This window comes from Dryobates pubescens, chromosome 24, assembly GCF_014839835.1.
Source record: "Dryobates pubescens isolate bDryPub1 chromosome 24, bDryPub1.pri, whole genome shotgun sequence".
In the NCBI taxonomy this organism is placed as follows: Eukaryota; Metazoa; Chordata; class Aves; order Piciformes; family Picidae; genus Dryobates; species Dryobates pubescens.
In genome coordinates, this window is record NC_071635.1 from 4,003,826 (window position 1) to 4,028,371 (window position 24,546).

Genomic DNA, 24,546 nt, shown 5'->3' on the forward strand with positions numbered 1-24,546 from the left:
ACTGACCACTGCTTCAGCACTCTGCTTATCTTTTAGTTAGTCTGAAAGGAATTATTCTGGCAAGAAAGAGCACCAGATCAAACAGAATCCATTTTTGTAGTCAAAAGGGGGGTTACTTGATTTAGACCCTTACACCTTCTAGCAGTTAACAGTGGGTTTGGCATTGCTGAGACACTTGGGAGATAGGCTAAGGAGGACATGAGACAAAGAGATGATAGTTCAGTGAGAGAGGTGATCCTGTTGTTACAGTAGACAATCCTGAGTATTACAGTACTTATGGAAAGAACTGAATCCTAAAAACTGTATTCCTGACAGCTTACACAATGAAAAATGTAAATGCTAATTTAATTCAGTAAGTGCACTCATTAGCTACTGGTAATTGTGAGCTTGGTATTTCTATTGCTCATAGTATTAGCATCAAAATGTGAACCTCTGGGTGTTAGTAACTACCTCTAACCCACCCATTGTAACAGACCTAGACTGATTCACCAAAACTCAATTCAGAGCCATCTTGAGAACAGCACTTCATACAGTTAAAGGAAAATGGCAATGCAAGCCCCAGAACATAACTGCAACAGCTGTGCATTCAGTATCTCTCGAGCTCTTCTTCCACCTGTGCTTTAAAATGTATGAAGTATGTGTTTTATGAAGGAAGCTCCCAGTTTTTCCTCAATGAATCCCCAGAGAATCAAAGCTGTAAAATGTTTTCATTTTCTTTTTTTCCCCCCTTGTTAAAACCACAGAAACACCACCCTCTAAGGAATGAGATAATGGTTGTACTCCCCAGACTTTTACACTAAACAAAGCCTAGAGGTATATGAATGGCAGTAGACTAGGAGCTGCATGTGTGAGAACGACTGGCATCCGTGGTGCATGGTGTGCTTCTGACTGGCGCTTGTGACTCCTGTCTGTCATCCATCTTTCTGACTTGCACGGTGTGTTGAGTGTTGTGTTCTTACAGCATGTGGAATTCCTTGTAGCTGTGTGGACAATGAATGGATGCAATGTTTGTTGCACAGAAGGGTCCAGGGGACAGTGGAGAAATACCTGTGTTCGTTACTGACGTGATAAGGGCTTTTCTCTATTGCAGGTCCTTCAGTATCATTTCTGCGACTCCCCATGTGATGATTCTATTTTAATAGCTAGAAGTAGGCCTGATACCGTTCTGTCTCATCTACTCTTAGTTTCACTTCCAGAAACCTGACATTCCCATCCACATCAGGCATGATCCCAAGTCACAAACCAGTGAAAAATATAAAAACCCCCAAAACTGAATTCCAGGAATGTCCCCAGTCTTTGTAACAAACCTGTCAAAACCTACCTGCTGGTTATACGAGGAACTATAAACCATTCAGCAGAAAAGAAATGCCGTTAAATGTTCTTCTCCCTTTAACAGAAATAACTAAGATCATTTACCTTCTGTTAGAAGAGGGCTCCTCGTAGATGGCTTTCTGCAGCTGTAAGCTTTCCACTGGGACATTTTATTTCTGTGCAAAGTAAAACAGAAATCCCTAAGTGAGCTTTAAACCGTGATTGTAGCTATTGTCATTTCACCAAAACCCAAAAGTTGTCTTCAAACAATGGCATTAAAATCCAGAACAACTTTGTTAAAAAATACAGTCTATCAAAGAGCTAGAAAATGATAGAGAGAAGCTAAAAAACCAACAACCCTTCCAGTCAGAATTGGCTTTACGTTCTTGAGTCAAATTGTTTTCTTCACTGAGATGCATTTACTTTGTAAAGGCTTTAAAGAATGGCAGTTTCACTACATAGCTGCTGGCAGGTACAGAGCAGTCACTTTTGCATGTGACACTGTCTCTATTCGGTCCATACACATGCTCACATTAGTGACTGCTGGTGCTGTTACCAGCTGCAGCACTGTAAAACAGGACTTTGTGAAGGACTTAGGCAGCAGTTCAGTCAGTTTACTGAAGAAACAATCTTGGCATGATTTGGTGCTTCACATGGGAGAAAGGCCTTTTCTAACTGTACATCCTGAGAAAGAGCTCTATTTTCATACATAGTTTGTTATGTGTGTGGAGTGGGACCAAAGGGATCATGGTAAGGGTTGTAGCTAATTGTTTTCCCTGACTTTTCAGCTTCCTAGTTAGTTTCATGGTGGATGCTCGCGGGGGTGCCATGAGAGGCTGCAGACACAACGGGCTGCGCATCATTATCCCTCCGCGCAAGTGCACCGCGCCGACGCGGGTAACCTGCCGCCTGGTGAAACGCCACAGGCTGGCCACCATGCCCCCCATGGTGGAGGGTGAAGGGCTGGCCAGCCGCCTGATTGAAGTTGGACCTTCTGGTGCTCAGTTTCTTGGGTAAGAGGGGCCATATGGCCTGGAGGAAAGCCTTCCGTCGATTATCAGCTGTTCACAAGTTGCACTGAAATGGTTCCTTTTCAAGACTCGAACAGAGAAAGATGTTTGTAACATATGGTCAAGGCTGGTTGTGTGAAGCACAAATCAGTTGTTAGTTAACAATTCACAAGGCTTTGACTCCTTTTCCTTTGGAAATAGGTATTTTAACCACTAGTGCTGAGGTTAATGTGCTTCCTTGGATAAACTTATTACTCAGTGGTGTGATACTATGGTAGCAGGAAAAGACCCCTTTGCAGCCAGCAAAGGCAGGTCCTACTCTATTTAAATCCCCTACATATAAAGTGTGAATAGCACAGCACTGATCTCAAGCCTGCTCTGTGCACAATACAAGTTACAGCTGCATAGAAACTTGTGTTGTGTCAACAGAACTGGGGCCATCAGGGAAGCACAGTGCCTTTGATTTTTCTGGGGTTGAAACTGACAAGTTAAGCAATAGGACACCCTGGATTTATTTGGCCATTTCTTTTGCCCTATGCTGCAAAACCCATAGAAAGATCAGATCTGTGTCTGCTGCTAAGCTTGTTTTAGCAATTTCTAGCTGAAAGCAGCAGTTATCCACACTTTCCCCCCCCAATTTCTTTTACCAAATGTTCTCCCTATTAACTATGGCATCCAAAAGTGGATGAGTGATGGAACCCCTTCTATTACAAGAAGTAGCTTCATGCAGAAACTGTAACAAAAGTGACTGTAAACAGCAGTAGTTTAAGCCTGTTTCAAAACCAATCAGCTGTATTAAGCTCCTGTTGTAACAGGCAGTATCAGAGCACCGTCTTTGGTAGTGCTGCTTCTAAACTGTTGAGCTTAGGGAAAGAACAAAGTTGACTGGCAAAGTTTAACTGCTTTGGTGTTTTGGCTAATCAGATGCTTTGTACCACTTGTTCTTTTCACATCTTGTTGTAAAGAGAAGTAGAAAGAAATCTATAGAGCAGAAGAAATACTGTGCTGTCATATTCAGTCTTTGCATACTCTTTGTCACACACAAATTGAACTTAAGTATGTCTCCCATCTCCTAACTAATGAGAACATCTCACCTGCCAGAGCAGGATACAGCACAGTTATATTGACTCAGATCTGTGGCCTTCCTGCGAGTGTTTTTCAAGGTGCTGTACTGGCAGTGATAAGAGAATTACTCTACTCTTTGCAGAGATGCATTCCAAGGTCCAAATCCCATTCCCACCGAGTCCACTGCCAAAACTCCCAGTGTCTTCCCACAAACAAGACAAGATCCTAAATTGAGAAGGCTTGCTGATTTCAAACACCAAATTGTCACTGCTAGGATGGAACCTTATTCAGTGTACAGCCTGATTCCACTCTGTGGACCAGACAGTGGCCCTGGCGTTCTGGCACAAAAAATACATAAAGTTTATTTATGTTCTTTCTTTCACTGCTGCTTTGGATGTACTCAGTAAACTTCATCTGCCTACGGCTCCTCCCCCACTTAATGAGGGAGAAAGCTTGGTCAGCCGAATCCTTCAGCTGGGGCCTCCTGGGACCAAATTCCTTGGGTAGGAGAGACTTGAAACAAATTGATGGATGCTGACCTCCCCATTCTTCTCCTCCTTCTGCAATATGATTTTTTTATGTCATTCTGCCCATGATATTGTCCCTTTCTATCATCTAAAATTTTGTATACCTAACCCTTAGTGGACCATTTTCCAACCTTTGTGGTATGTGGTTTTGTTTTGGTGGTATGTTTGTATCTTTTTCTTAAAGTACTGTGGCCTTCATTTTTGTTTTGGCATGAAATCTTCCTAGTTACGTGCTTGATGTCTGTAGCAAAGCAACCTGGATTGGGACCAAGAAAAAAAAAAGAATCTACTGTAAATTTAAAGATGCTTTTTTTTTGTATCAAGGACTGATTGATCAGTGTTACATGTTGGATACCACCAGTATAATAGAAGACAAGACATTTACTATGTACATGGTAACCTGTGTGAGTCCTCTGATTAGAGAAGTGTGTATACAAATGTGTTTGTATTTTCTCTCTTATTTCCAAGAGTATGTCTATATAAATATAGATGTACACATATATGTGCACATATATCTTGTGTATGTGTGTATATATATGGATGCATACACTGATACATATATTGACATCTGCCAGTAAGGCAACAAGACAAATTCTTATCTCCTATACTGAACTAGAAAACCCAGATGATCTCCTCAGACCTCCTTTATACCTTCCAGAGTGCAAATCAGGAATAAATTCATTGGAATGCACAGAATTACACTGAAATAAAATTGGCACAGGTCACATCTGCCCTCTGGTTGCAATGAAATTATTCTGATTTGCACTAGTATAGGCAAGATCAGAATTTGTCCCACTCTCCATATATGTTACAGTAGATTCTCTTTGAAATGAAGTTGCACAGGTTAACCCAGACAGTAGTGACAACTAAAACGAGCATGACTTTTGAATGGATTTGCAAAACAATCACCAAATTCCTAGCTAAGCACCATTACCTCACCAAGTATCATTCACACTGTGGAAAGAGGTGAATGCACTTTGTAATGTCCTTCAGCATTTAGTGGGTCCCTGTAAAAGTCTAATCCGAGTTAGTGCCTACTAGTTTAGGCTTATGCCAAAGCATTCCAGCGAAATAGGTAGAATTCCAGGTCACTTTGAAGCAGACTGAATAGAGTTGCTGTTAATCCTGTTTCTTCCTCTCTCCCGTGTGCATTTAATGCGCTGTGTTGCTGTGCCAGGCCTGTGATTGTGGAGATTCCTCACTTTGCCGCTCTGCGAGGGAGAGAGCGAGAGCTGGTGATCCTGCGCAGCGAGAATGGGGACAGCTGGAAGGAGCACTTCTGTGACTACACAGAGGATGAACTGAATGAAATCCTGAATGGGATGGATGAAGGTATCTAGCGTGACTTTATTCTGCCTCTGCCTTACTTTTGTAATAGGGCTAACAGCTTTTTACCATTTATTCTAATTAGCACCTCATGTTTGGTCCACACTGGAAGTTCTGACACTGGAGAATTTACCAATAGCTGTTGGATCACTGTTTCCTACTCTTCCTTTTCCTAGTGTTAAAGTTGCCACAACAAGCATCTTTCCTAAACAAGGCAATTAGCATACTAATCCTTTCCAAGCAGTTACACGTGTGGGAGGAAATGTCAGTCATGGGTACTCTTGCTTTCTGCAAGAACAGAATGGCCTTGGGCTGTTGAGGATCTGCAGAATTGGTTATTTGTTTTGATAGTTTTTAAAGAAGCCACACAAGTAAACAAGCCAACTCACACACTTCAAGCTGAACTCATCCTTTGATGCTTGTTGTAGTTTAGTTTCTGTGATGCTACTCCAGGCTGTAGTGCAGACGTGTGAAGTCAAAAGGGGCTGGGACCCACCCCTTCGCTTGTTTGCCTGCTGATTTGGGGGATGCTGTCAACATGTTCAGAGTCTGCTGTGTGCAGCTCCCTTCAGTTAGTCATTCTGTCTGTATATTCCCTTCATGATCTGTGTTTTAGCTAAACAAACTCCGGAGGTACATTTCCTTTCTCCCTTTCATTTCCAGACAAAACACTTTTTGAGGCTCCAGTTAAACTGTGAGAAGCGTGAATGCACTTTGCAGTTGACTGCATAGTTTCTATGAAACTCTCTTCTGACCACCTTTTTTTGGCCCCAGTGCTCGACACCCCGGAGGAGCTGGAGAAGAAGCGCATCTGCCGCATCATCACCCGCGACTTCCCCCAGTACTTTGCAGTGGTGTCCCGGATCAAACAGGACAGCAACCTGATTGGGCCTGAGGGAGGGGTGCTGAGCAGCACCGTGGTACCTCAGGTGCAGGCAGTCTTCCCAGAGGGGGCTCTCACCAAACGAATCCGTGTTGGCCTCCAGGTACCATGAAGCAATGACAAGGCTTAGCTTTGCTTCCTTTAGTGAAAAATCCCCTCTGGGTGGAGGGACCAGCGTGTTCTGCTGAAGTTGTATGGTTAGAATGAATTCTGAAGTTCTAGAAGCATTTCACTAGAATGCTTCTAGCAACAGCAGTGTGTAAGAAAAATATCCCCAGTGAAGCTTTGAGTATTCCAGCTAATTCAGACTCCTGACTGTTATCACTCTATGACCTTGGGAAAAGTAGCTAATTTTGGTGATGATGATAGTAGTGTAGGTCATAAAAGAACTCATTAAATACTGCTTATGAAAGTCAGAGAAGTACAAAGTGCTCTGATAACTAGGTCAAAAGTACAGATACTAAGCATGATGTAAACCAGCCTCACAGCTCACTACTGAAAGAGGAGGAAGTCTTTTTCTTACCCTCATCCACTCCTCTTCCTCCATGCCTCCACAACTTACTTTGGTTGGGAGACTCTGCGGCAGATTGTCATGGGAAATGGTGCCATTTAGTGTAAGAGCTTGAGGGTTTCTCGCCAACAGACCCAGTTCTTTACACACTCACTAAACTGTTTTCAAGTAACAATTCTGTTCTTGTCTCTTGCTTTGGAAAGGCACAACCTATGCACACTGAGCTTACAAAGAAGATTCTAGGCAACAAGGCTACCTTCAGCCCTATAGTCACGCTGGAGCCCAGGAGAAGGAAGTTCCACAAACCCATCACAATGACAATTCCTGTTCCCAAGGCCTCCAGTGATGGGGTCATGAATGGTTATGGAGGCGACACACCCACTTTGAGGTTACTATGCAGCATAACAGGTAGGATGCAAGTCTAGAGCTTGCATATTGAAACTGTCACCGTGGGCTGAACATGTGAAACTGATCATACACATGGGATGAGAGAAAGTAGTTTATCTTCATAGCCTCATAGCCTTCATAGTATTTGTTGTTTGGACTAACAAGAACTGTGGAGCATAATCTGTCTCCATTTCGCCTGTATCTGGAGCTAAGCTACAGCAGTTGCTCCATCACGCAGGGACCCCCTTCCCAGCAGAGAAGGGGTGTCAGAAAAAGGAGTGAAGGCCCCCAGGTTGCAATGGAAACAGATTTAATGAAACAGCCAAACTGATCCGAGTGACTATATGAGGTATATAAAGGTGTACTCACCCCAATGAACGTACAGCAGTCACAATGAAGAGGAAAGTCATTCTCAGGAACAGGCTGTTCTAAGCAAGCCCCTCCAGGGATGGAGAGAAAGGGGAAGAAAGAGCCCCACCTTTATCCTATTTCTCCTTTTATACTGAGGGTGATGCTCATGGTCTGAGAGACACCTGTAGCCAACTGGTGTCAGCTGCCCTGGCTGACTCCAAACTGCTAATGGCCTGCAGCCCAGCCAAACCAGGACAGTGAGTCATAGACTTCAGGTTTGGGGTTTTTCTTTTGAATTTTCCTTACAGTTTGTTTCTTGAGGATCAGCATAGCTCTGCCTAGCAGATTAGGTGTAATACAGACATGGTGCTGCTTCAGAGGAAAATACTGGAGTTAAAGACTTGCTATAACTTATGCCATTAATTAAGAGGCAGAAAGGAGGTGCATACCTTTATTCTGGCTAGAAGTTAGTTAGCTTCTTGCTTGATTTTCAAGCTGATTTCAAATACCAACCCACTGTAAGATGCATTACACACTGACACGTGTCAGTGAGTCATTCTGGGCAACAGGTGTTTTTACAAGTTCTTGATACAAAGAAGTTAGTTGAAGTAACAGAAGCAACAGCTGGTCAACAAAGAGTTTGCATTTCTAAGAGAGTGAAGCAATGCTTATTTAAATAGAGAAGAGTGGTCTTCTCTATAAAGAGGAACTGGAGTAAGTTTTTGCAAGGACAGTAAATCTATAAAGATTGTCTAGAAAACTTCAGAAGGGAAAATGGTTCCAAGAATGTTTCACTCAAAGGAAAAAGGAAGCATTTCCTGAACATTGGTGTTCCTTTACAGATTTCCTTTGGTGTAGAGGTTTGCCTATAGACAGCACTACAAGGCCAAATGGTATCTAACAAGACAGCCTTATCTGGGAAGAGGGACAGGATAGTTGTTCATATGTGTTTTGGTCCTATAGCTGTTGTTAGACAGAAACACTTCTGTTTTCTGTAAGCTCAGTGTGATTTTAAGGCAGCAGGAAACCAGTCGGCCACCTTCACGTAAAGGTGAGGCAGGGACATAGACTGAAGGACTTGAAAACACAGCTGCAGGGTGACAGCTTGTGCCCGTGTTTTCAGCTGCCATGTGCCAAACAAGAAGCTGTCAGTGTCTGTGACAGAGGGCTGAAACACTTCACATAGTGATGGAAATCCAGAAGGCTGGCTGTTGGGGAGTGCACATGTCAACTTCAAGGCTCCCAGGGCCTCTGTCAGACACACAAGGCATGGCTGGGAGTGTTTCTGGTTTCAGAGTGATTAAAACCACAGAAGCATGTACAGTATGTGTTAGAAGCAAGATAGTGCAGACCTGTTTGGTGTTAATTGTTGTTATATCTCTGCCATTTCAGGAGGAACCACCCCTGCCCAGTGGGAGGACATCACTGGAACAACCCCATTGACCTTTGTTAATGAGTGTGTCTCTTTCACAACCAATGTGTCTGCCAGGTACCTACACAACAAAACATGAGCTTTACAGTGTTACTTGAACCTGCTTGTCTTTGCTCAACAGATATGTCCTGTAAGCTAGTTTAGTTTATGTAGGAGAAGGAACAGGAACATGTAAGTTCTCTATGCTGTGAACCCCTTATTTGGGGAGCTCATGATACATCTTATAAAAATGTGATTTCCAGCATATCCAGCAAATGAGAACTTGAGCAGAATGGCCTGTAGGTGTACAAAGCTGTGACAGAGAAGTCTCTCTTCCACCCCTCTGTTCTTGTGACAAGATTGAACTGCTGGCTTTCTGAAAACAGAATTTCATACCAAAAAGAACATAAATGCATTTGTGTTTGTATACTGTCCATTACTTGTATCACAGAACTGCTCAGAAATCTCCTTCTCTGTAAGAGGAGATGCAGTCCATGACCTGGGAAGTATTACATCTAGGGGCTGTAGCCTAGCAAATAGATACAAACATCTGTGATAATTTGGCGATGGAAACCAGTTCATGTCCTATTATGTCCAGAGCAGTTACAATTAGATGAGGGATGCTGTTTAATGTAGTATTTCTGCAGTGTTAGAAACAGCTCAGCTGTTGCAGTCCAATCTCCAGCATAATTTCACCATTAGGAACAGCCTTGTGTTTTCCCACTTCAGAAATGGCTTTGTTCCCATTCACTGGATGCTTTGCCTATAGACGCAGCTTTTCAGTTCAGCCAAATGTTCTTTTTTGACAGCAGTGACCACAAGAGGGAGATCTTAAATTGTGTTTTAGCTCACCTGCTGCCTGCAGTGTTCTGTTTAAAGAGGTAAATGACAGATTTAGGAACCGGATGTGGGAACTAGATGCAAAGTTTGTGAGGTCAAAGTCCCTAGTAGTAAAGTCCCCATCAGGGCTACATCTGAAATGCACCCAGAAGAAGGGTGACAGTTTATGGAACTGCACTCCGTGCTGGTAGTGGATGGTTGCTAATCCTGATGATGACAGTAAAATTGATGATGGCTCTCTGGCATAGGTGGGTCTCAGGTAGAGATTTCTTATTCTGATCTAAATGAATGCTTAGCAGACTGGTTTAACCCAGACATGATTTTAAATGCTGTCTTTACAGACAGAGTTTACGTTCTTTGCTGAAGGACAAGCTAATAAACTTGAATTTCTTCACTTGCATCTAGAAGTGCATCTGCACTTGTGCCCTGTGAGAATCAGCTGATTCCTGCCTGTTTGCTATTCACAGCAACTTGTTCATGCCTAGCTAAATTATTAATAATGGAGAAAAGTTTTTCCATTCATAAGCCTAATTCTGTCCAAAATGAGCTTAGGGAAGACATGCTTTTGCCTAAAATCCATGTGAAGTGCAGACTTCAAGGCTGTTTACCATTTCCTGAGTTGCAGCTTGTTAAAAAATTTGGTGTCTGTTTGGACTTTTTAGTCCCTGGTGTATGACAGCAAATCATTTGAGCATATGGTGATTTCTCAGCCTCTCCAGTCTGAGTCTAGCATGGCATAATTCTCCCACACATGAAAAGGAAAGTATCTACCAAACATGCTTTCTCTCTCTCAAATGTCATAAAGCCTGTTTTTAACCAGTGTGTTTGTTAAATGTTCTGGAGATAAGCACAGCATGAAATTTGCTATTCAACTGCAGATGAGTAAGACCAGCAAAATCAGACTTGAAAGGTGTGCTTTGTGGGTTATAATACCATGTAATCTACAGCAATAAGACCCCTGTAGATTATATCAGTTTTTGAGGTGTCTTTGACCTCTCCTGCCTTCCATCTCCATCCTACGGGTGTCAAACTCAAGCGTGCTTTCCACCCACAGAGTCGATTTTATTTAAGAGAAATGTCATCAGTTCCACAGAGGAACTAGAGAAATGAGAGCTGAGAAGGAAGGCAACACGTGTTACTCCTGTTCACATACTTGGTGCATTTCTGCTGCTACAGTTGTAACGTCATTTTAAGTGAAAGCTGTTTGTATGCGGTACAAGCTCTGCTCAGATGCTTTCCCTATGGTCCTAAATGCATAGGGGGTACTAAGAGCATTCTTAGCCTAATCTTCCCAAATGGAAACTGCTTTTCTTTCCCCTGCACAATGGGTGTGGGTACCAGCTAATGCTGTCAAGGTAAGAAAGCACACCATTATACCATTTTCTTGCTTAAATCCTTCTGTGACTACAGAACTCTCTCCTTTTACAGGTTCTGGTTGATAGACTGTCGGCAGACACAAGAGTCCGTTACCTTTGCTTCCCAAGTGTACAGAGAGATTATCTGCGTGCCCTACATGGCCAAATTCGTAGTGTTTGCCAAATCACATGATCCCATTGAAGCACGGTTAAGATGTTTCTGCATGACAGATGACAAGGTGGATAAAACTCTAGAACAACAAGAAAATTTTGCTGAAGTTGCCAGAAGCAGGGATGTAGAGGTACTGTACCAGAATCTTACACAGTTCTCCCCCATCCTAATGTCTGCTTTTAAGCTAATAGGCAGGAACCTTAACCTGGATTCAAGGAGACAGAAGTACAGAAGTTATAAACATCATCCTCACTGCTCCTGAAGGTCTGACAGGCATTTCTTGTGCAGAGCAGCTAGGAAAAATATGTGCTTATGAACCTGAATGACAATCCTGAACTCATGGAAAGTAAGGGTGAAGCATTAATGTATTATCAGGGAGCATCTCCAAACTGTCAAGCTGAGAAGTCAGTGTGTGGAGGAGACATAATAGTGACAATGCAGACATAGGCAGTAGCATTATATGGGCATGTCAGAAGCACTTACGTGTGGCTTGGCTTTCAAAAGCTCTAGGCCTTTACAAATCCAGTGGAAAGAGCCAGTAGCTGCTTCTGCACACTGTCTGTGCCTGTTGTAATACATTAAATACATAGGTCAGCTGATTTTCAAAGTTTTTGCATTGGTAGAAAGGCTATGATGAGGCCAGGGTAGCAAAGTGTGCTATAACTAGAGCAAATAAAACATCCAGATGAAAATGCAGAATTTGCCCAGGTTCCTGACACCAAAGAGTAGTTTTGTCATTTATAGTGTCACATTCTTGTTGCATTAACAATGTATTCCACTTGCAAGGTAATCAGCTGAACTATTTCCACAGAGGTTAGCTACCTGCACGTAACAAATCTTGTAAACGCTGACTGGCTACTGCAGAATTATGCCTAAGAGGAAACCCTGACTCCCTCCCTGTGATTCACTGCTGCTTTGCTGCTTTTTTCATTTCCATTAGGTTTTAGAAGGCAAACCCATCTACGTCGACTGCTTTGGCAATTTGGTGCCGCTAACAAAGAGTGGGCAACATCATATATTCAGCTTCTTTGCCTTCAAAGAAAACAGACTTCCTCTGTTTGTTAAGGTAACGTTACAGTGTGGATTTATATTCTTATTTTTTTGTCTACTTTTGCGTTTACAAGACTGAAGAAGAGTTAATTGAGTATCAGAAAATAATTTGGAACGGTTGACTTGAGTGGTCAAAACAACCAGAATCATAAAATGGCTCAGGTTGGGAGGGACCTTCGAGATCATCTACTCCAACCTCCCTGCCATAGGCAGGGGCACCTCTCAACTAGTCTCAGCTGCTCAAGGCCTCATCCAACCTGGCCTTGAACACCCCCAGGGAGGAGGCAGCCACAACCTTCTGGGCAACCTATTCCAGAGTCTCACCACCAACTTCTTCCTAGGAGTCAGCCTAGCCCTGCTCTCCCTCAGCTTCAAACCCTTCTCCCTTGCCATATAGCTAGACACCCTTATGAAAAAAAAACCCTCTGCAGCTTTCCTGTATATATGTTGCAGGAAAAAATGCAGAAACAGCAGAAATGGTGTCAGAAGACACTACAGAACTGACAGAAATGTAGCCCAGTGGTGGTGGTGTGCTCTCCACTTGTCAACATGAGTATGGCCATAGTGCACATCCAGCTGTCCTTTAGCCTAGTACCCTCCCTTCAGACGCAATGCAGAGCTTGCTTGGAGGTGCAGTAAGAAAAGAATGGCTCATTTTGGAGTATTTCAGGTTAGAGGTTGACTGTATTTTTGAGAAGAAATGAAAAAAAGACTCAGTTTTGGAGACATTCCCAACTGTAACACTGTGCTGTATATTGCTGCAGTCTTTCACACTCAGCCCAAAGAGGAGCCAAAGGCACAAACGCAGTGTTCACTGCGAACCTTTTGAGCCGGGAGTTACTGCCACTGTCAGCACAAATAGCTATTCTTGCCATATGGGGGGGAAAATGACTCGGTTTCTTTTGCACCAGATGCAAAGTGAATCTCTGTGGTGACCATTTGCAGTGATAGTGGGTCCTGGAATGCATCCCACAAGCCCAGTCACACTGGGATGCTTACACTGTTAGGACTGCCCTCTGTAAGTGAGGTTCTCATCTGTAAACATGTGTGTGTTTGTGTCTTCTCTTGCTTTGACACACAAACACATCCCTGTGTACATTTACAAACAAGCAGGAAAAAAGAGAAACCATTGTTTTTGTCTCCCACACCTAGCCTCAGGTGGGAGTGGCACAGGTAGCTCACCCAGCAACAGCACAGATGTCTGTGTTTGCTCTACCAGGTGCGGGACACCACTCAAGAACCTTGTGGACGATTATCATTCATGAAGGAGCCAAAATCCACCCGAGGCCTCGTTCATCAAGCCATATGTAATTTAAACATCACTCTACCCATTTACACAAAGGTACTGTGGCATTGCACTGACCTATAGTCACCTCCATTGTATCAGAACAAGACAAGAGCAGGAGGGCAAAATACTGTTGAAGTTTTGCAGTCAGGGATCTTAAAGAAGAATAACTATCACCCAAGGGCTTTCTGGGCTTTGGTACTCTTAATGCCAGTGTTCTGATTTTATTAAGTATTTTCTGAAGACTCAGAAAAGATGGCAGAAGGGAAACTAAAGTCCATCTTGCACCGCATAGCTCCCCTGGTTTCATTTGGTATTGCACAAGACCCATGTAATCTTATCTGATACAAAAATTTTAGCCAGATTCTGTTTGAGGTGAGACAGATCTGGGGCTCAATGAGTACCTCAGGGTTCATTGTTTTTTGTTTCACTAAAGACTTCCCACACTACCTGTGCCCTGTGGCACCTCTCTGGAGATGATATTTCCATTCCTACCTGTTTAACAAGGGGTAAAGATGATGGCTGGAAATGGTCCAATATCAAGGGCAGAAAAAAGGAGAGGAATACTCTTATCATGAGTTAATATTAATAAATAACAAGACAGAGACCAGCTGATTACTCATTAGTCAGGGGAGTGCCCTTGATCCATTTCAGTGAGACCAGATGCTAAGCAGCACTTGCTCCCTTAGAGTCATTTTGTTGCTGTTCTGTGATAATTTGGATTTTTTACTGTCCCTGTCAGAGTGACAGCTGCATGTCTTGTGGGAATGGATTAGGCTGGCTGCTCAGTATCTTGCCTGCTAGTGATCACTGCATTTTTGTATAATTCCAGAAGATGGTATCTCAACATATTTTAACTTTATATGGCCAACCTTCTTCACTATTTCAAGTCTTTATTCACGCTAATTTATGGGTGCAAAAGCATGCACATAGTTTCAGTTTTGGTAAAGTAAGGAGCACTAGAAATCTAACAACCAGAAGCAACTTACCTGTTTGCTTTTTTTTTGATTCTGTAGCCTTTTATGTGTTAAACTCATGGTGTGGTTTTGCTGCTGCTTGTCATGAGAAATCGACTGCAGAAATGTGAAGTGTCCTTCTTTTCTGTTAAATGTTGTCAGCAGTTATTTTTTTCCTACTGTCTTCTAAAAGAATTGCATTTTGCCTGCTCTGTTTTCCCCTTCTCTTTTTGCATGGCATTTTGGAACTGAAAGGAATCAGATTCAGACCAAGAACAAGAAGAAGAGGTAATGTTGCCCTAACAGTATGCTTCTGCTTACGCACACACCAGAGCACAACTAACAGATACGGCTTGGGAGATGCAATCTGTAGTCGAACAGGCATGTCCATCGTTAGCCACAGAGGAGGGCACTGCAAGAGATCCTGCACAGGCTCACTCTTACCGAGTTTAACCTTACCTGTGTTCAAGTTCCACTGATCCAGATGCACTGATGTTGGAGGTGTATAACAGTTCAATTTGCTTTCAAAGCAGTTCCCAGAATGGGAAAAAGTCAACTTCAAACAAGACAGCTTCAGAAATGAGCTTCCTGAATTTTCACATTACATTTGTGAAAGTACTTTGTCAAGGGCTATGTTTTCTTTTGAATGACAGTAACATTGTGTGGATTTTTCAGTATCTACCCACATACACTCCCGAAAGTCAAAAAGATGGCCTCAGAGGGCCATTGCTGCTTTTAGTTAGAGGTGGCAATAGCTCTTAGTGCCACCAAGCCCTAGTTCTTACCTTAGGCAGCAGCAAGTCTGCTGCCATTTCTGCACCTGCTTTTCATCATCAGAGAGTACAGAGGCACAAACCCTGAGATCAGCATGAACATGTACAATGAAACCATGTTTAAAGCACACTAGTTACTTGCCAGGTGGGCCATAAGCTTTCAGGTGACCATGCTGGACTTCCTTGCTTTAGACAGGTAGAAATCAGTTAAGAGCAATGCAGTGACACACCCAGTAACACAGGAGCCTGGCCACTCTGTGCTGCTAGTGCACTGCAGCATTTTGCATCTACTACTAACCATAACTAGAGCAAAGTACCCACTTTTCTGTTATTAAAACCACTAAATTAATTAATCCATGCTTTTACCATTGTCTTAAATCCATTCTTTGTTCCATTTGAATCAACGAATCCATGTGTCTCCTTACATTGAGTGGGTTTGACTCAACCTGCACTACTTCACTACTGACTTCATATATATATAGATAGATAGATTACATTTGAACCTTTTAAATTTCCCCCTTTTTTTCTCTTCCAGGTTGATATGACTTCAGAAAAAAGTAAGATTTTTCTTCTCTTTTTTTTGGAAAGTATTATAATGCAGTTTGTATGAAAGATGGTTAAGAATAAAGATAAGCATGAAAGAAAGCTAAGCTTTAACTGCTATTGCTAATAACATCAGTACTTTAAACCTGTAATAGAAACCAATGTAACACCAAAGCAGCTATCCAGTTAAATACATTTTAATGCATAAATTACCAATTAATACAGTTTCTAACAGTTCATCTAAGCATTTACTTTCCTTTGACATCCCTAGCGGTCCCGCTACTGCTATTTTGCTTGTATGAATGCTCATCCCTCCATTTTTGTTTTTGTCCATTTGTTGCCACCCACTGTTGCCTCTTATTTGAAATCAATGACAGTATCACTTTTCATGAAAACAATTAACCCTGGGATAGATTTCATTAAACTCATGAAATACAACCATGCAAAAAAGCGATACTGTCCAAAGTAATCAGGCTCTTTAACCCTTTCCTTCCCTCCCCCCTTTACTGTGGTGAAATATGACTGTTGGGTTTAGTGCAACAAATGCCCTTGGTGGTACAGATCGAGCCATTATTAGAAGCTGAGGCTGGTGGTCCACACTGACAAAGCTCTCCTTTAAGGAAGATGCAAATCAAATATATGTTCAGTCTGAAGAATACAGCTACTGAGAACTGTTTTCCAAAGGCAATGATTTCTTAAATCTGTCCTCTGTTTTGTTTCCAGTTCCAAGTGCAATGTCTTACCTTTTTGCTACATTTATCATGTGTTAATTGGAAACATAACAAGTCCAGGAGCCTGCAGATGAGATGTATGGTCACTCCCCTATAGCCTCCTTTCTCTAAAGCAGAAATGCTTCAGCTAGAGCATAAAAGACATCAGGCTGACAGAATAGCACTGGTAGGAAGTAGTATTTGCCATGATTAACAGCATTATTATTAGCAGATTTCAGAATTCAAATTCAGGATTCATATTCTGAAACAATACATCAGGATTCCTGTCCAGCACCAACCTCTAGTAGTCATGACACACAAGAGAACAGCATGGCACAGGGTACCTGTTTTCCACAGTGAGAGAATGATGCAATGCTCAGGCTCTCCTAACTGGCAGCACTTCTTTGAAACATGTCAGCTTTGAAAGAAAAATGCACAATTGTAATTTCTCTGCCCTGCATTCTGTTCCTAACCTGCTGCAGGCCTCCAAATCTTGCACTGTATTCTGTGCACATTTCCTAGTAGTCCTTCCTGAAATTAACCATTCCCAGCAGGCAGTCATGGCGTAATGGGATTTAGCCTCACCCAGCTTGCTGTGTATTGATTGCACAGAGGAGACCAATATTTCACCACAGTATGTTTTACAAGATTTTCATGTACCTTTAATTTCTATGATTAATTTTTTTAGAGCTATTGTTTTTTAACCCAGCAGCATCTGCAACACCTTTGCTTTGCATGGAAATAACTTGCCTTACATGGATTGTATGTATGTGTCTAGTGTGACTGTCTGATTTTTGGTTGCCATACATTACATTTTTTAAAACTCTGAAATCACTTCTCAGTTGATTCACAGTTTTTTCTTCTCTCTCCTTTTCTTCTCTGTCTCCTCTTTCTTCAGTCAATTCATTAGTTGTCAATGAGGATGTTCCAAGGAAAGGACCATGCCTCTTAAACCAAAAGAATGTTTGTTTCATTGTGTAGGTGTGAAATCCCCTTAGATGAAATGCCGGTTTGCAGCTGATTCAGATCTCTCCATATCTGATCCTATTTTAGATTACTGCAGAATTACATTTTAACTTTTTATTTTGGTCCTTAAGAAAACAAAACTGCTAACCCAATGTTGCTCTGACAGTTTGCTAACACTGGCTTTCTCTTAGAGGAAATCGACTCTCAATCAGTTCTGATGCTTTCCCCCTTTTTCTCTTGTTTATTTTTCTTTGAACATTGATCTGTAACATCTGAACAATCTTGAGATGCCTCTCTTTGTGTAACTTCACTGTGTTTCTTCTGCTTTTAATTTTCTCTTTTGTGGTTGTTGTTTTGGTTTTTTCAGTGGTGTCCTGGTTTGGTTTGTTAAAGCTTCGATGCCGTATGTGTGGTTGTGCTCTATTGGGCAAGTTAAGCAAGTTATTTCCTGCCATTTTCCTTTTCAGTTGGTTTTTATTTCCCCCCATCCCCACCCCCGTTAGCTTTGCTTTGCTCTTGTACCCTCAGATCTTGTGGATCCACCATTCCCGGCCCATTTTGTTGACCTTCCCACCACTGCAACCAAAGACTCATTTTCAGTCCTGATTACATTTTCCAATCTCTATTTTGATTTCCATTTTACTTTCAATGTTTTTCATTCGCATCAAAGATGACGAGACAGAGTCTACAGAAACATCTATCCTGAAAAGCCATCTGGTTAATGAAGTCCCTGTACTAGCCAGTCCAGACCTGTTGTCTGAAGTGTCTGAGATGAAACAAGACTTGATCAAAATGACTGCCATCCTGACAACTGACCCCTCTGATAAATCAGGCTCCATTAAAGTGAGAGATCTTGGGAAAGGCGCTGAAGAGGAGCCAGGAGAGCCTTTTGAAATAGTGGAGAGAGTGAAAGAAGACTTAGAAAAAGTCAATGAAATTCTAAGAGGTGGATCCTATCCCAAAGAAGAACGTGTTGTGCACAAGTCCCTTCCTGAAAAAGAACCTGTAGAAGAAGAAGAGTGGGTCATTGTCAGTGATGAGGAAATTGAAGAGGCCAGAAGAAATGCTCCTTTAGAAGTAACTGAACCTCCCTGTGTAGAAGTCAGGATAGACAAAGGGACGGCAAAACCAGAGAAGACAGACATGACAGGAATGGTAGATTACCTGACAGAGGATTTAAAAACATATGTTTCTCTTCATGAGGTACAGCCACAAGCCTTACAAGAAGATGTAGTAGAAGAGAGATTTGAAGCTGTAGTAATAAGCAGGGAATCTGAGAAAGGACAAAAATCACCAACAGCTGGAAAACTAAGTCAACAGGAGAAACACAAGCCAACGTTAGACATTAAAAAGCCAGTTAGGACAAAAGTCAGAGACAAGCAAAAGCCCAAGGAAGGCAAGATGCACAGCAGTGGAGAACAAACAGGACAGAAGAAGCCCACTTCAGATGGGTCAGCAGGTGAGGACACTGGCTTAGCACCCACAGCTGCTCCTGAGGCGAAAGCTGTGTCCCCTGTTATAGAGGAAACTCCTATTGGCTCAATAAAAGATAAAGTTAAAGCTCTTCAGAAACGAGTGGAAGATGAACAAAAGGTACGGTCAAAGCTTCCTGTCAGAGTTCAGACAAGAGAAACCACTGCTGAAAAGGCTTCTAAGAAACCAGCACAGGTCAAGAAACCAGTAGCACACAAAGCACAGCCTCCCGTGTCACCTTCTTCTAAGACAGAAAGGCTTGAGGAGACCATGTCAGTTCGTGAACTGATGAAAGCCTTCCAGTCAGGTCAAGACCCATCCAAGAATGTATCGGGGCTGTTTGAGCACAAATCTGTCAAACAGAAGCAGCAGCTCCCCGAGAAGGAAACCCCCCGGAGAAAACCGGTTCCTTCACAAAGCGAAACGAGGCGAGGAGCAATCCACAAGCCAGACAAACAGAAGGACAAAGCAGGCACAGCAGGAAAAGCAGAGAAGGAGCCACTGTCAAAGAAAGGCAAAATACCAATTTCTACTGCTGAGACTACCAAGAAAGCTGCAAGTAAAGACCAGGTGAAAGAGCAGAGCAGCAGCAAAAAACCAACTGAACCTCTCCCTCCAGTATTTGATGATCAAAGTGCCAAAGATAAAACAGCTGTGAAGGGCAAGACTTCTGATGACCAAAGAGATGCTGACTTCCAGATCAGCCCTGACCGAAAAACCTCCACAGACTTTTCTGACGTCATTAAAGAAGAACTGGAGGACAATGACAAATATCAACAGTTCCGGCACCTTTCAGTGACAGAGGAGGGAGAGCTTAACCCGGAGCAAGTGCTGACCAGTCCTTTCAATGCCTCTTTTCCCACAGAGTACGGGAAAGATGGATTCCTTCCTGCTCTTTCTCTGCAAAGTGCTGCTTTTGATGGGAGCTCAGAAAGCCTCAAACATGAAGGTGTGGCTGATTCTCCAGGTAGCCTACTTGATGGAACTCCTCAGATCAGCTCTGAGGAAAGTTATAAGCATGAGGGCCTGGCAGAGACTCCAGAAACAAGCCCTGAGAGCCTTTCATTCTCACCAAAGAAAAGTGATGGGCAAATTGAAGAAGCTAAAGGAGCCACTAGAGCACACACAAGAGCAGAAACATGTCCTCCAAAGGAGCTCTCTCCAAAGGAAGATGAAAAAGGTATTACTGACAGGCAGCTAGATGCTGTTTCTGAGGCTAGTAAGTCTCATTCTGCCCATGTATCAGAAGAGCTTGTACCTACAGCCTCTGAAGAAGAGGCTGATAACCTTAGAGGAAGTAACTCAGCTTCCATTATGAAAGATGTTAGCAGGGATAAAGAATCCAGAACCACTGCACATTTAACTAAGTCTTCTGAAACACATGACACTGCTTTAGAGAAAGAAAAAGATATAACCTGTGAACGCCGGGGTGTGGTTAGAAGTCCCCAGAAATTGGAACTCTCACTTACTAGCCATGATAGCGAAGGCTGTAGCCCAGTTGCAGATGACTCTTTAACTATAAGTCATAAAGACTCCCTGGAAGCAAGCCCAGTGCTAGAAGATAACTCATCACACAAAACGCCTGATTCTCTGGAGCCCAGCCCTATGAAGGAGTCTCCCTGCCGGGATTCCCTTGAAAGTAGCCCTGTAGAACAAACGGTCAAGGCTGGCATTCTGGGGCAGGGTCCTCTTCAGTCTGTTCTTAGCAAAGCAGAGACCTGCCCAGAGCTGGCACCGGTGCGTTCCAGGATCCTTCGTGACCCTGAGGGAAGTGCTGATGATGACAGTCTAGAGCAAACATCCCTCATGGAGAGTTCAGGGAAAAGTCCTCTTTCACCTGAAACTCCTAGTTCTGAAGAAATTAGCTATGAAATCACACCAAAAACAGCAGATTCACAGGCACTGTCAAACATCCCAAAGTCAGCCGTGATCCCTGAGGTCAGTGAAGAACAAGAAGATGACTCAGAAAGTGAACCAAAGAAGAAATTCACCCCTGAGGAGGAGATGTTTAAAATGGTGACCAAAATAAAAATGTTTGATGAATTAGAACAAGAAGCAAAACAGAAGAGAGACTACAAAAAGGATTGTAGGCAAGATGAACCTTTTGCAGTTGCTGATTCGGAAGCTGCACGTGAAGCTGGAGAACCGGAGTCGACAGCTGTAGAAGAAACAGCTGTACCCACCGTGGTGATGTCTGCAGCTGAATCTAAGAACCGCTCTTCCTCTTCAGAAAGTGAGCTGGAACTGACTCAGCTGAAAAAAGAAGCCAGCTCTGAGCTCTTAATGGAGCCTGTGATCTGCATGCAGCCACCCTCACCTCTGCCATCCCGCATGGGCTCCAGTTCCAGTCCTGACGAAGCAGGTTTTCAACCTATCGATTCAAAGCATGGCTCTGTCAGGACAGGGGCAGTTAAAGCAGAACAGGACAAGCCAACAGAGGCTGACAAAGAGGAGGCCCTTACCTCTGGGGACAGCTCTAAGGCTTCCTCCAGGGAACCAGGCACTTGTCTTTCTGACAGCTGCGTATCAGCAGACACTGCTGAATCAAAATGCGACGGTGCGCACTGCTGCGAGGCAGCCAGTCCCACTGCCTCGGGCACACGAGCTGGGGATGCTCTCTGTCATGCCACTGGTGACAGTTCCCACAAAGAGGTTCATGTTGAGTCTTCACTAACACTACAGCAATATGATGCTGCTGAAAAAGATGTCAAACCTGCTGCATTAACACACAGTGATCTTATTTCTGCAGGAGCTATGTCTGAGAGAGCAGAGGATAGTTCTTGTGGCCACAGTAGCATCGAGTGCTCTGTGCCACAAGATGGCAAGCTGGCTGGAGATGGTACCATTGACCATTCTGCTCTGGGAGAAACACATACAGATGTGGAAACATCTAAAGGAGATACTCAGGCTGAGATGCCCTTACCAGAGTATTCATCCCTTACCACTGACACAGTGGAACTTGAAAGTGGTGTGGCAGATGCTGGTGAAAGTAGTGCTCCTCATATAGTAAGCCCTTATGAAAATGTGTCTTCTGACCACTTCTTTAGTGACTCTGAAAGTAAGGTAGGGTCTGGTGGAAGTCTGTTCCCTAGGGAGAACTATTCCATGGAAGAAGGACAAGATCAGAGTGGTGAAACTTTACATAGGGACACAGGCAGTGAGTATCACTCTTCAGAGGAAGTATATATGGAAATAGAGGCAAAACCAGGGAATCCATTTCACAGTATGTCACAAGGGTCTTCAGATTCCAAAAAATTAGATGATTCTGCCCTTGAGGATGTGAGAGAGGAAACAGAGAAATCGATCAGTCAAGTTGTCATCACTAAAACCGATGTGGATTCTGACATGTGGAGCGAAATACGTGAAGATGATGAAGCTTTTGAAGCCCGGGTGAAAGAAGAGGAACAAAAGATATTTGGGTTGATGGTAGACAGGCGCTCACAAGGCACCACGCCTGACACAACACCAGCCAGGACACCCACTGAAGAAGGGACACCGCTCAGTGAACAAAATCCTTTTCTTTTTCAGGAAGGAAAATTGTTTGAAATGACTAGAAGTGGGGCCATTGACATGACCAAAAGGAACTATCCAGATGAAAGCTTTCACTTCTTCCAAATGGAGGAGCAGCCTCAGGAAGAAGTTTCTTTATCTGAGGAAGTGAAAGAAGCAGCAGAGCCGGAATGTGCTGATTTGAAGGGCTCACCAGATCCATTTTCACCTTCAGAATCAGAGGACCCGGATATCCAAGAAAAAGATGTACCCCCAGCATCTGAGCCTAGTGACAAATCAGAAGAAATGACAGGCGAAGGTGTCAGCGTAGGCACCACAAAAGCAGACCTTAAATCCAGAATTCCAATTAAAATGGGTATTTCAGCTTCATCAAAATCACCAAAGAAAGAAACTGCTGCCTCTGAAGCTGAGCCCTTCTCCAGAACGGAGACTGACATGGCTGACAGCAGTCAGGTGCCTTGCCCTATCTCTCCTGAGCAGCCTGCAGTAGAAGATGAGTTAGGTTTTTCTGGAGTCACTAGATTAGCTGGTTCTGAACAGGGTGACGAGTCCCCAGACTCTTCACCAGAGGAACAGAGATCGGTGATTGAAATCCCTACTGCTCTGATGGAGAGTGTGCCTTCTTGGGAGAACAAATCCAAAATCCCTGTCAGGACAGCTGCTGCTGCGCCGCAGTCCTCGCAGTGGGAGAACGAGAGCCTTCCCACAGATGACTGCCCAGATGGTTTGCAGTGTGAAGGAAAAGATGACCATGCAAAACCAAAGTCTAAAATCCCTGTCAAAGCAGCTTTCCAGAAAGCTGAGCAGCAACACATACACACAGACACACCTGCCCACAAGCAAGAGTCACCCAGTGCTCTTGACGTGACAAACAAACTGCCTGTGAAACAAGATAGCCGCAGTAAATCTGAATCTGATGCAAGTACTCCTGTGGACCCCAAGAGCAAGCGTTCCCTAAAAGCTAGGAGTTATGCTGAGGCAGAAGCAGAGGCCAGGGAGAGGGAGGGAGAGGTGCAGCTTGAGATAGACTCAGATGAGACAACAACAGGAAGATCCAAGGTATTTTCATCACGGCTGCCAGTTAAAAGCAGAAGCACCTCAGCCTCCTGTGGTGCTTTCAGTCCCACAAGGGAAAGTAAGGAACATTTTTTTGACCTTTACAAAAACTCCATAGAATTCTTTGAAGAAATTAGCGATGAAGCTTCTAAATTAGTGGAAAGACTCACGCAGTCAGAGAGAGAACAAGAATTAGTTTCAGATGATGAAAGCAGTAGCGCCCTAGAAGTTTCAGTTATTGAAAATGTGCCATCCAGTGAGACTCAGCAGGCAGTTCCTGAAGACATCTTTGACACCAGACCCATTTGGGATGAGTCTGTAGAGACTCAGATTGAACGTATCCCTGACGAAAATGTCCATGACCATGCTGAAGGTATTTGCCAACGACTGGGATTCCCTGTGCGACGCATGTCATGAATTAAACCTTTTGGTTCTTTGTTTCCTTTGGGGCGTGTGTGTGTGTGTTTGTGTACACCTGTAACCTCTGTGCCCTTTTCTTTTAAGCTTTTGGTGGCTAGTTGTGTATTTATCTTTTTGGTTTCTTTCCTTTCTCCCTGTGGGCTGTGTTTGGTTCTTTTTGTGTTGTGTCTGTGTTTTTTTTGTCTGTGAAACAATCTCAAGATTGCCAACCATGAATGCTTATGAAGTGTTACCTTAAAGAACACACACACTTCTAAAAAGACCTCTTGATTGACCATTAAACTGATGGCTCAGGTAATGCACATTTTGGCTTTTGGCTTTCCCTGGCCCTACTCTTAACTATTAACTTTTACTAATCATGAAATATTTGGGCATTGATTGAAATAGAGACAGGCAAATTTACTTTGAGAAGGAATCCGCAGAAGTTTTAAACAAGTAAGTTTTGCCACGTTCCTTTTGGATTTGTTCCGATTTGTGTAAAGAAAATTCAGTGTCACCAGAGACTGTAGCGCAGGTTTTGTGGTGTTTGGGTTCCCCTCACCTACCTGTGTGCTGAGAAGCCAGGAGGGAGATCCAGCAGCTAAAATGAAACGTGCTTATTTCATTAACCCTAAGCAACATTCTGTGCCTTCAGGGAAAATCAAAACTCAAATTC

The 24,546-nt window shown here is 43.1% G+C and overlaps 1 protein-coding gene across 1 annotated transcript in view; it reads left to right on the forward strand.

Moving 5' to 3' along the window:
- Nucleotides 1-24,546, forward strand: part of ANK2 (ankyrin 2) — a 158,002-nt gene that overhangs the window by 116,872 nt on the left and 16,584 nt on the right. Inside the window, exons 29-40 of the mRNA XM_054172469.1 lie at nt 2,100-2,324; nt 3,791-3,889; nt 5,091-5,245; nt 6,014-6,225; nt 6,837-7,041; nt 8,764-8,860; nt 11,051-11,279; nt 12,090-12,215; nt 13,419-13,541; nt 14,696-14,728; nt 15,749-15,770; nt 18,103-23,844. Coding sequence (XP_054028444.1) covers nt 2,100-2,324; nt 3,791-3,889; nt 5,091-5,245; nt 6,014-6,225; nt 6,837-7,041; nt 8,764-8,860; nt 11,051-11,279; nt 12,090-12,215; nt 13,419-13,541; nt 14,696-14,728; nt 15,749-15,770; nt 18,103-23,844 — 7,268 coding nt within the window. The remainder of the gene's footprint in view (nt 1-2,099; nt 2,325-3,790; nt 3,890-5,090; nt 5,246-6,013; nt 6,226-6,836; nt 7,042-8,763; nt 8,861-11,050; nt 11,280-12,089; nt 12,216-13,418; nt 13,542-14,695; nt 14,729-15,748; nt 15,771-18,102; nt 23,845-24,546) is intronic.